Raw genomic sequence first — 12283 nt, forward strand, 5'->3', positions numbered from 1 at the left:
TTTTTTTTTATTCATTCATTTATTATTGTATCATTCCTCGGTTTTGGATTTTATGTATAACATCAATACAAGCTGCTGAAATATCTAGATACATAAACATTTCAAATCAAAACTTAGCACTGGCTTTAAAACAATCATGGCCTACCTGTCCAGGGTAACATTTTAAGTAATTTGACGCTGTAGTAATGATTACACACTAAACTACGCGTGATCCGTACGGACAATGTACGAAGTCGTAAATTTATTCTTACGAATATACAAGAAAACGTGGAGCCTAATACGCCAGGAGGCGCTGAATAGCTGTGACCGAAGATATCACCTTTGCCTTATGTGTGTGCGCTTCGGGGACTATTGTAAGTGAACAGGTACCAAGCAATCGTTGCTGGGAATCGGAATGAGTGCAGGACTCGAGCCCACAACTGAGGGAATACGAGATCAGGACGTTTCTGATGACGTCACCAGCGCACAGAATGTTCAAGAAATTGAATTAGATCAGTTTACGTATACTTAGATATCAGGATCTATTTGATTGTTTAGTTTAGATTAATTCACCTTAATGACCCATCGATGAAATGAATGAGTGATTGTAGCAGAAATCTTAAACCTGAACTTTGAGCATAAAGTGTCGACTCAGGCACGAATACGATTTATTAGATCTTTAGGATGGACTCGGCCAGTCTGAACTCGAACTCGGACTTGAACCCTCATGGTGTGGCTTTGGCCTCGTTCGTTGACCTCGGATGTTGTATAATCAATTAAAAGATTTATAAGTATATATATATATATAATATATAATATATACTCGAGAACACCTTGCGAGTGACCCGAGTTTGAGTCCTCGAGGAGGACCCATATTGGACTTTCCTACTGGCAAAACTTCATATGTAATCACTACACATGTACGCGCCATGTCAGGCTCTCATGATTGTTTAGTCAGACAACACACACAGGCAAAACTATCCCAGCACTCTCCTACCACATGCGCATTCTTCCTTTGCCTTAAATATGCGTCGCGGGGTGTTCGCTATTTTGCAGCGTGGCAAGGTGATTCTGATTCATTCAGATTTCCGTCGTCTTTATTACCGTAAAAACAACAAGAGTAGATAGCGCACCTCGACATCTCTCACAAATTATTTAAAACCACTTTGGATTAAATTTCCTCTTGTATAAAGGGACAACTCTTTAAGTCGCCTGTACACGAACTTCATACGTATGCCTTCCAATAAATGGGTTTCGATAACTGGGACGTTTTTAATCTTGCTCATGAAAAGAAAATATCACAAAATAACCCTGATTGCCCCTTGTGCATGAGTCTATCAGACTACAGTTCCTCACTTTTTTTTTTTTTTTTTTGGGGGGGGGGGTTAGAGGGATGGGTATAAGAATTATAACAATCAATGTCACTCCTCTAACGCAATCCATATTTCCCAGAGTTCGCCATAGTAGTATGAATGTCTTTCAGAGTTCCCCAACTGGTATTTGCAGGTTCTTAGTTGACGTAGGTTTCCTTGAAGCGTCGTTCAGCGTGTTCCTTCGCCGTGAGTGGCTCGTAGCAGTGCGACCCAGTGAGGGGCTTGATGAGCACCGGGTCGTCAGGGTGGAGGAAGAACACGATCGATCTCCGACTCTTCCTCTTCTTCACCTCCTCTGTCGGTATCAGGACTCGATGCACCTGCGGGCCAAGAGAGTAAAGTTGTTGTTGTTTTTCAGGAAAAGACAAAGAATATTTTGGAATAAACAATTTCACCACTGGGACTTGAATCACTTGACTGCTTGTCGTTCTATCTCTAGTCAAGGACGCGACATATCATCACACGACGGGAATGATGTGAAGCTGTTTAATCTAGTAATAAAACGACTCATAGTCCAAGGTTCGAGTCCTTTTGGTACAGTTGTATAATCAAATTGTCGATATTCGCACATTTTGAAATATTATCAGCATTAGCATTTCAACTGCAATATATCCAGCGCTTCAATCCCTGGAGATCATGCAACACCGAGAAAGTATAATCTTGGAGGTGGCTGAGGAGAGTTTTTTTTTTTTTTTTTTTTTTAAGCATTTCAACCGCAATATCCAGCGCTTCAATCGCTGAAGATAATGCAACATCGAGAAAGTATAATCCTGGAGGTGGCTGAGGAGAGTTTCAGGGAGGACAGTTACAGAAAGAGAAAGTAGAAATTCAAAGTAATAATCTCTCTTTTTTCCCGTCGCGACTAGTTCCCAGTCATATATGATTACTGCGTGACTCTGGTCCGTAGGGAATTAGCTGAAGTCCCTAATATATTGACAACATAAAACTCATACGGGGGGTACATTTAGAATACAGACACAGGGTTATCTTAATAGAAGAAATAATTCATAAGAAAACAGGGGCACAACACTCGTTGAAAAATGTAGCATCCTTCAGACTTTTTGGTACAGTACTCTTGTAACAAGTGCACGCAAACTTTTATAATATTCCGATAATATCATTATTCGATTAAATCAAGATCTTAATAAGAGGGGGTGGGAGTTGAGGGGGGTGAATGAAGCACGATGGAAAATCTAAATCAAGAATTGTGTTTTTCGTGCTTTAGTCTCGTCCGCTTTGTCTCCAAACGACACCATCAGGATCGAGGAAACATCTACACAAAGAGGGAATGAGGGTGGAACAGGGAGGGGGGAAGGGGAGGGTGGGAGATGGAGATAGAGATAGAGATAGAGAGTACCGTGCCGATGAATCTGTCGCCAGTCCAGAACTGAAGAAGGTCCCCAACGTTGACGAGAATGGCGCCAGGGATGGGGTCAGCGTTCTCCCAGTTTCCCGCTCGAGTCTTTACCTAAACAAAAAATAACAATAATAACAAGTAAACAACAAACAAATAGATAAACAAACAAATAAAAAAATAAACAATGATTACGAATAAAGATCAGAAACGAGTATATAAAACCGAACTTAGTAGTCTATGAACACATCACGATTCCTGTCCCGCATTCCTCTCCGGTTCTCAGCAGTGACTGTGAGTTACCTACCCCCAACAGTCCCTAAAGCGCATATATACATAGGGCAAAGATGACGGCTACTCAGCGTCTCCTGGCGTAGGCTCCTCACCTTAGTGATTTCGAATGTTTGAATTAGGGGAGTCAAGATATTTCAAATCATCATTATAGACTCAAGATCGACCATGAAATGAAATGAAATGAAATGAAATGAAATGAAAGTCCTATTTTTTGCCAAACCAAGTTCACCCTTCACTTCAGTCAGAACTACAAATGTCAAAATAAAATTTATTTAAAAAAAAAAAGATGATATTGATAGAGACTTGACCGGACGGATGTGTCACGATGCAGATGATCTGAGTCGAGAACACTGACGGAAGTGATGCTCGAGATGTTTCGAAAAAAAAAATCATCCTCAAGTCAGCCATGGCAGATCTACGTTTCACCTCAAGAACAGGAATAAACAAATGAAATCAACAGATCCGCGTTGATTAAGAAACTGAATACCAAAAAAGAAAAAGAAAAACGCGTAAGTCTTGCCTCAGATCCATAGAAAACTGATGTAGGTAATGAGATGTAAGCTGGTGACGTCGTCAGAAGCGTGTTGGACTCCTATTCGCTGAGTTCTGGGTTCGAATCCCGCACTCCCGTCCTATTCTCAGCAGTAGCTCTTGGTTACCTGCCCCTAACAGTCCCCAAAGCGCATAGTAGGGCAAAGATGGCGGCTTTGGCGCAGCTACTCAGCGCCTCCTGGCTTAATAGGCTCCTTCCTCTTACTTTAATTATATGAGATGCCATCAAATAACATTTAGAAAACAGCAGTTCTAAATGTAAACACCCTTCCACGTTAGTCAAAAATAATCTAGATATGTTGAAATGTTGGTCCCGACTCAGTGACCGAATGCCAGTTCACAGGGCTGCACTACCAATCCCCCCAATGGAGGGGAGGAGAGAAATGTAAATACGCCATTCCACCTAACTCGATTATATTCGTTATAAGGTTCCCAAAAACCTTAGTCTCTAGGTCGAGATGTCGGGCCGGAATCGGGGACCGTGAGCCAGTCCACAGGGCTCCACCTCTATTGGGCGTTTCATCTCAGTAGAAGAAGGTAAGCAGCCTACGCCAGGAGACGCTGAGTAGCTGCTGCCGAACCCGTGACTTTGCTCTATGTACATGGACTGTTAAGGTGGGTGTATTTCGTACATAATTTCCAGCGCTTCTGTCCTTGGGGATAGTATCGCACCGAAGAGGACAGTTAACTAAGCTGGCAGAGTAAGTATATCTAAAGAACATTATCTAAACGGAAGGATTTTTTTTTTTTTTTTTTTTTTTTTTTTTTTTTTTTTTTTTTTTTTTTTTTTTCCGAAGACTTCGCAAGATGGCCACCTCCACCCGCCGAAGAGTAACCGTCACTGCGATCAACTCCCCAAAGGATCTCTTCCCTTCTTACCTGCAGACCGCCCATGTCGTCCTGGAAGAGGAGGGTAATGGTCCCATAGTCGGTGTGGGCGCCACATCGGATGGTGCCCTCCTTGACCTTCTCCGGGATGGGCGGATAGTGCAGAACCCTCAGACAGGTGAAGTTGTTGTCCGTGCACAGGTCCTGATGGGTCTTGAGGAAGAAGTCTCGGTCCATGTCTAACAAAGGAAAACATAAATGGGTCAAAGAATACCCTCGACCTATGTACCTCAGCCTAAGAGTTTTCGTCTGAATTCTCGATTTGCGAAACTAAATGTTTTTAAATGTTTGTCAATTTGTTCCTCTGAGTATTCGAAACGGGAAAGAATATGGTTTTTGAGTCCGGACTATAGTGGCCTGAGCTGTAAAAGTCTAAAAGTCTTTACCATAAATGCATCGTTCAGTCATGATCTTGTATTCTAACCACCAAAGGTCTGTTTTCATTTGGAATGACCGTGTGTGTGTGTGTGTGTGTGTGTGTGTGTGTGTGTGTGTGTGTGTGTGTGTGTGTGTGTGTGTGTGTGTGTGTGTGTGTGTGTGTGTGTGTGTGTGATTCACCTTGATCTTTTGATCACGGGTTGGACTCGTGATCGACAGCTATTTCCCTCCCGGAAGAGAGCTCAGAGCTCGTATGGCCGATCTATGGGTAATGCTGTGACCTTACATGTACACACACACCCAACTCCCCGCCCACGAGAGTTGGAGTAACGACTCGAAACGCAGCGATACTGAAATTATTTCACCCCTGGGCAGGATTCGAACCCGGACCGCCGTAGTGACAGTCTGGGACTCTACCAACCGCGCCACCGAGTCGTGTGTGTGTGTGTGTGTGTGTGTGTGTGTGTGTGTGTGTGTGTGTGTGTGTGTGTGTGTGTGTGTGTGTGTGTGTGTGTGTGTGTGTGTGTGTTCGTTCTTTATGTGCACTTATCTATGCGTGTTTCGTGTTCCTATGCCCGCTGACTTTGCTGAAAGTTAATCTACTTTTTACTCTAGCCCTCTATTGCCGCACCAAGATATCTAATCACGTGTATGAATAACCCAAACAGAACGTGACTGCTCTTGCGTTCCATACTCATACATGATGTCTGTCCCTTTCTTTTCCAGTCTTGTGAAAAATTAATCTACTATCGATTGCCTGTCCTCTGTTTTCATTCTTATGGGTTTCTGTTGTTGTTTTTTTGCGTAAAATGCGTGATCAAATTTAAGAAATCACAACCACATGTCCTTTTTCATTTGATCTCATTTATTAGATTATATTTCTACAGTTTAAATTTGTCTAAGAAGTATGAAGTTTCAGTTCCTCTTCTAATTCTTTTGAAATTTACATCACTTGCTTTTACGCCAGAGGGTCTGTGAGCAGTATTGTTTTATGGATTTTCCATCCACCAAAGACTTGCACAAGGGTAGCGTACTCAATGAACTCAGAAATGTTCCTCAGCGTCTGTTACAACTTAAAGTTTAATGACAGTAATTTCTAAGATTCTTTCTCCTTTTGAAATTATATTCTGGCCTGCAGGACAGTCGCAACTCATTTGTTCGATTTTCTTTTCCTTCTCAACACTTAGCGTTTCCTCTTCTGGGTATTTTTCCATAAACCACATAGTAATTATTTTCTTTTTGTTTCAATCTGGGCCTTCAGTTCTCAGTTTCAGGATCAGACCGCCACCTTGTAATCTATCACTTGTTCTTTTTTCTGTGTACTTCTTTGGCATTATTGATAGGTACTACAGTGCATATCTCTACCTTCTCGTCCCTTTGTATACACAACGTATACTTGCGATTATTTCGTTATTACTTTTTACCTGCACAATGAATTGGTTACGAGGGCAGTGGACAGGATGCAGGGATGACCCGTCATCCAGGAGGTGCCAAGATAAGAGGGAGGGAGGAGGGTGGAGGGGAGTGGAATATGTAGGAAATGGAATGGGTGGGAGTGGTTTCTATGCCTTTTTCTTTTTGGCTACCCTCCGTGTAGGGGGAAAAAGCCTTTGGTATATGTATGTATCTTATTCCTTCCTCTCTACACTGCCAGAAACTAGATCTCACTGGGCGCGATGGGCTTCGAACCCGCTTCATGGTTGGTTTGACCTGGGTTCGATCCCCCAGGCAGATACCAGTAGTCGCCACTTGCCCCGTCTCTTCGAGAGCATAAGCCAAAGGATGGTTCTGGTCGCGGACGACCGTCTCCTGACCTCTGACCTTGTCTGACCAAAGTTCCTCAACACCAAAGTCTCTTGAGCCAAGTCTTCTCAGCTCCGAAGAAACCTTTCCTCAATCACCTGTCCCGATCTTTCGTCCTTTCTCCAAATGACCTCTGACCCAGGATGAGAGATTTTCACTTTTCAATTCTCCTCATTCCGTGCTTCTTGTTCTACGGTTCAAGATTTTCACTTGTCAATACTATTCATTCTTTTCTCATTTGAAAGAATGACTTCCTCAGTCTATGATCTACTGAAAGAAAAACACTGCTCTCTCTCTCCAATTTATCGACTGGCCAAGCCCTCGCTTATGATTTATTCCATAGTTTCGACAGATATGTCTCCCTCCTCGTCCAGTGGTCCCAACTCATGGGGGCCCAAGGACCCCTAGGGGTCCAAGAACCCCCAGGGGTCCAACAAACCCCAAGGGTCCAAGAACCCCCAAGGGTCCAAGAATCCCCAAAGGTCCAAGAACCCCCATGGGTGGGCCAAAGAGGCCCCCAGGGATCCAAGAACCCCCAGGGATCCAAGAACCCCCAAGGGTCCAAGAACCCCCAAGGGTCCAAGAACCCCCATGAGTGGGCCAAAGAGCCCCCCATGGGTCCAAAAAAAACCAAGGGTCCATGAACCCCCAAGGGTCCTAGAACCCTCATGAGTGGGCCAAAGAGGCCCCCAGTTCGGACCACGAACTGGAAAAGAGTAGCTGTAAACGAATCCTCAGCGATTCTAGCCACTGATGGAAAGAATCCCAAGAGGTTAAGAAACAGTGTCCCATGAGTATGGGGCACAAAAGTGATGCAAACTCACCGTGTTTTTTGGTGACGGGCTGTGCTCGCGCGCATCTCCTCGTCTGTCACACTCGCTTGATCCAAAAATAAATCACCCCAGATGAATTGCACCACTCTGACAGACTCTGCCGCCCATTGTAACTTAACTTCTTCCTTCAGCCTCGCTTGAGTTAAAAACAATTCATGAAAAAAAATTGTACTGACCAGGCAGAGAGATGTGTATCACTTGATGTTTATTAACATAATGTCCATGTTCCCACAACTGTAGTTTCCTTTGCTGGTCCGTGCATGTAGAAGAGCGGCGACCTTCAAGACCTTGGAGCCTACCACTGTTGTTCGCTATGAATAAAAGCAGTCCCGGTTCTACTTAAAATCTACAATCCAACCCCATCGATGACTCAAAGATAGGCAACTGGTGGACATTTGATCCAACGTGGAAAAAAAACGCAAAACGATATGCAACCCGGCTTGTATAAATTCAACACAAACAAAAAAATCTACAAAGTAGGTCACTGGGCCACAGGGTAAAAGAGAGAGAGAGAGAGAGAGAAAAGAGACATTACTCTTGACTTGACCTTTCCCTCCCTCTCCCACTGCGTCAACTCCCGCAACCGCTGGGTGCCGCCTCGGCAACAGCGCATTGAAGCCGCCGCCCGAATCCGGAGAACTCTCGTCGTGACGATGATGACTGACAATGAAATCACTCTCAGGGAAGAGGGAACAACCAGCCCTGACAACAACCAATGACAAAGCAAGCACCGAGGACTCATTCGAGGGTACAACTGGACCCTCTCACTCCCTCCTCTTCCTCCGCCTCGCTCTCCTCCTCCTCCTTCTCCATTGTCCATCAACTGGTTCGATCAGGCATGACTCTTGCATTATGACATTCGCAGCTAAAGGTCAGTCACTAGTCTCAGGCAATCACCTTTACGCCAATCCACCACAGTGGACATAAGCGATACATAGCAACACATGATGGTGATTATGGTGGTGGTAGAAGTATAGTGGTGGTGGAAGTATGGTGGTGGTAATACGGTAGTAGTGATGGTGGTGGTATGGTGGTGGCATCGTGGCTGATGGTTGTGGTGGTATTGTAGTGGTGAGGGGATGGTAGTGATGATACCGTGGTTGATGGTGTGGATGTTGTTGCTGGTGGTGGTGATGGTGGTGTGACAATGCTGGTGATCATCACGGTGATGGTTGTGATGGATGAGGTAGGTGCTATAGTGTAAGCCATGCTACAAAAAAAAAAAAAAAATGTTTATTTGCTCCGATAACTAAACCGGTACTCAAGGACCCATAAAATGATCTATAAACCTGCCACCATAAAACAGCTTGTTGCAAAAAATTAATACATAAAATAGTCTCGGTCACGGTCGGCGGATTACTATGTTAAAACCCAAGATCCCCTAGCAAGCACACAGGCAGGCAAGCAGGAGGGACGAATGAGACCAACAGACGAATGAGACCAACAGCTCCGAAACTAAGACCCCAAAGCCTGATGTCATGAGAGGAAGGTCTCTCAAGGGCTCATGGATGTTGTATTCCTAAGGAATCAAGAGTCTTGGTTTCCAAGACACGACCTGGACCATCAGACTTCTGCAAGAAAGAAGATCGACTAAGGTGTGATTACCATCCGCTAGAGACCTCCGCAGAACTCTTCAGAAGGACTAAGTTTTTCAGAACAGACTAAAGATTTATCGAGGCTGGGAAGAAGATACATCTCAAACCGGAAGACCTCCAACGCCTAGGTCTCTCTTTTCGAATTTGAAAAAGCCGGGATGCGTTCTTGGAGACTACGAGGAACTGTAAAGAACCAGGCGAAGGACCTTCGGCACCCAGGAAGTGACTTCGGGCCAAATCGAAGTCGAAGCAGAAACATTTTTAAGAAGACGCTTGCCCTCATCGAGAAGACAATCATCGCGACCCGACCAACTGGCAAGGAGCCTCTGAATAAGGAACTGGCACAACAGACTGGAGCTGAGTGATAATACCAGCAGGTTTGTGTAAGCGGCCATAGATCGGTCATATATGAACTCTGAGCTCTCTTCCGGGAGGGAAATAGCTGTCGATCACGAGTCCAACACGTTACCCAAGACCATGGGGGTGAATCATACACAATTACTTCCATTCAGCACTGTGACTTAACAACCCACTGTGTACATGAATGTAGAGTGATGGATGTAGGTGAGAGAAGGTGGAGAGACAAGATGCTTCAAATAGTTGTTGATGACGAAGTCCCGGGGTATAATTCAACTCTCACTGATGACGTAGTATCCACTCTTGACTTCTTGATCAACATGGTCTCATCGTCCTTGATGAAAACCAGGGTAGCTAATGGCGAGCTGAAGATAAGGAAACCCGAAATAATATGTGGCACTGACGGGGAATTACTCGTGTACGTGGAGAGGATGGTGCCATAATCGAAAACTTCTTTATAATCCTTGTGGTCGTGTGGCGAACGGATATCGTCTTTCCATAAAGGAGGAATCTGTTCATGCCAGTCTGTAAGGAAACTAGTGATAGACAAGCCTGATAATTACAAAGGCGCAAAGTTATTTAGTTTCCCTGGTAAAGTCTTTCCCCGCGTGCTTCTTGCATGAATGTGAAGTTTCTGACAGCAAGCTGGAATACTAAGCAGTCAGACTCCATAACAAAAGAAGTCCATAACTGAACAAATCATAGTTATTCGTGCCCTCATCAAACGCCGCTTTCAGCATCGACATGTGTTCTGAGTAGTTTATCCCGTCTAGAAGGCGTTTCATCAAGTCAATGCAAGAAAAGTCAATAATCCTGAGGAATGGTTAATTAGTCTTATTTCTACCCCGTATTCATACACTAACAGCGCAATAAAGTGGTGAAGGAAGGTCAAGCTTCATCTCGTTGTAATCTGTGGGTGATGCAGGAGCATACCCTCCTTCTCTTCAGTGCTGCATGAACTAGGTGACGAGCAGGACCATAGTTGTTGGCGATCCTGAGATCCCATCGGCAAGATGATCATCAATGATCTGAACTTTGCTGATGATGGTGTTCCCATTTGAACATGATCTGCGCAGACTGATTCTCAAATCACTGGTGGTTAAGGTATTCTAACACCAATAGTTTCGTGTTTTGGATTCCCTTGGACGAGACTGACCAGCGAATTGCTCTCTAGCGGAACTTTCGAGTTACAGAGTTGCATATATAAAAATAAATAAATAAATAAACAATTAACTAGGAAGTTACTGCGAAGCTGAGGAGTCCCCATCGAAGTACTCGATGGTTCTGACTCAGTATTCATTAGACGAATGGGAATGGGCTGCGAAATTATGGACAACGTGAATCAGGTCTAAGTTCTACTTTCTCAACGTCATTAAGAACATGAGGAGACAGCAAGAGACCATAAGGCCTACACTAGGCAGTTCAATGCTAATTACCACCTATCATCCCCATCCATAAATTATCTAACCTTTTAAAACAACTGATAGTTTCAGCGCTCACTACCTGGTTACTAAGTCTATTCCATTTGTTAACCACTCTATTGGTGAACCAGTTCTTGTTTACTTCCTTCTTAAATCTAAATGTGTCCCATTTAAATCCATTACTACGAGTCCTTAATATGATGAACTTATCTGCATCACCTTTGTTTAAAGATCACCTCTGTTAGATCACCCTGCACTCTGCGTCTTTCTAGAGAATGTAAATTAAGGTGCCTAATCCTATCCTCGTAAGGTAAATTGTGATTCCTATGTTGCCGAATTGATGAGCTCCGTATGGGATGGGTAGTGGCTGCTTAAGATTTATGTAGCCTATAGTATAAGGACTTTGGTGAAAGCCCTACGGACAAAGTCACTCAGTGGTCTTTTGTGACTGGAGACTAATCTTCTCGAAAAACGAACGCTATCACTTTTGATTTCTACTATCACTTCTTTCTACTACCCTCCTCAAATAAATACTATGACTAGCTTTTCGTGCAATATTGTCCTCAAAGACAGACGCACTGGTTGTTTCTAACAACATAAACAACCGTGTTGATTAAAGGTTTGAATCCGACGCTTGGAGTTCTCTGTCGTAGTCAATAGTGATGTTGTTCCTGTTGGACTGTTTAAGGGTACACCTACCACTAACTCGAGAACCACCGTTCATGGCTGAGGACCCCATTGCCAGTGCCTAAGGTCCTCCTTTTTGTTTCACAGATGAAGTCGACATTAGGTTGTTGTGGTTGTTGAGATCAGTGAAGTTTGAGGCGTTCGCGTGGGCGTGCTCCTTCCACTTTCCACGGTCATCGTCAAAGCACCGAACGCCCACAGAGCTGACCACAGTGACTGTCTGTCTATTGCCATTCTTTCAAGGTCAAAGGATAGCATAACGCATTCTTTTAGGGCACGCTGGACCTGATACTTGGGCGGTGAGGCATCGGCAATATTCTTCTTCTTCTTCTTCTTCTTTTTATAAGTAGGGCTTCAATGGACTGAAACAATGTGCGCCGCAAGATCTCGGTAGGTTTTGCCCGTATCCGCCATGAATGTCAAGATCCGCTGGACTCTATGTGGAAGATCAATAGCTACCACGTCGCCTGTGTTTCGGAGCCGCCTGGGAGGTTAAGCATACATCCAAGCATGCATAGAGTTACCGCAAAGGTTCACGGCCGCGCATTAAATAGAAAACACAGATGGCGACATGGGACAAGTAATCTGCATTGCCATCGAGCGTTAGCCGAGGTACTCCGGAACCAGGTTAGTACAACGATGGTTGACCTTGCCGAGGTCAGTATCTGGAAGAGAAGACCTTGAGGAATTGAGGACGACCCCAAAGGTTCTCATGAAGTTTGCCAATGGTAGTCCTATCTCCTTGGTTCTCTCCGTACCCCGCGGCTCT

General features: G+C 44.2%; 1 protein-coding gene across 2 annotated transcripts in view; it reads right to left on the reverse strand.

The window, feature by feature from the left end:
* The window catches only part of LOC143040961 (uncharacterized), a 26682-nt gene continuing 14399 nt past the window's right edge, over nt 1–12283 (reverse strand). For both annotated transcript variants that reach the window (XM_076212396.1, XM_076212397.1), the window contains 3 exons: nt 4432–4619; nt 2710–2820; nt 1–1672 (listed from right to left, as the gene is read on the reverse strand). In XM_076212396.1, coding sequence (XP_076068511.1) covers nt 1490–1672; nt 2710–2820; nt 4432–4619 — 482 coding nt within the window. In that variant the 3' untranslated portion in view covers nt 1–1489. The remainder of the gene's footprint in view (nt 1673–2709; nt 2821–4431; nt 4620–12283) is intronic.

Source organism: Oratosquilla oratoria, chromosome 30, assembly GCF_046742065.1.
Source record: "Oratosquilla oratoria isolate Oo_2021 chromosome 30, ASM4674206v1, whole genome shotgun sequence".
In the NCBI taxonomy this organism is placed as follows: Eukaryota; Metazoa; Arthropoda; class Malacostraca; order Stomatopoda; family Squillidae; genus Oratosquilla; species Oratosquilla oratoria.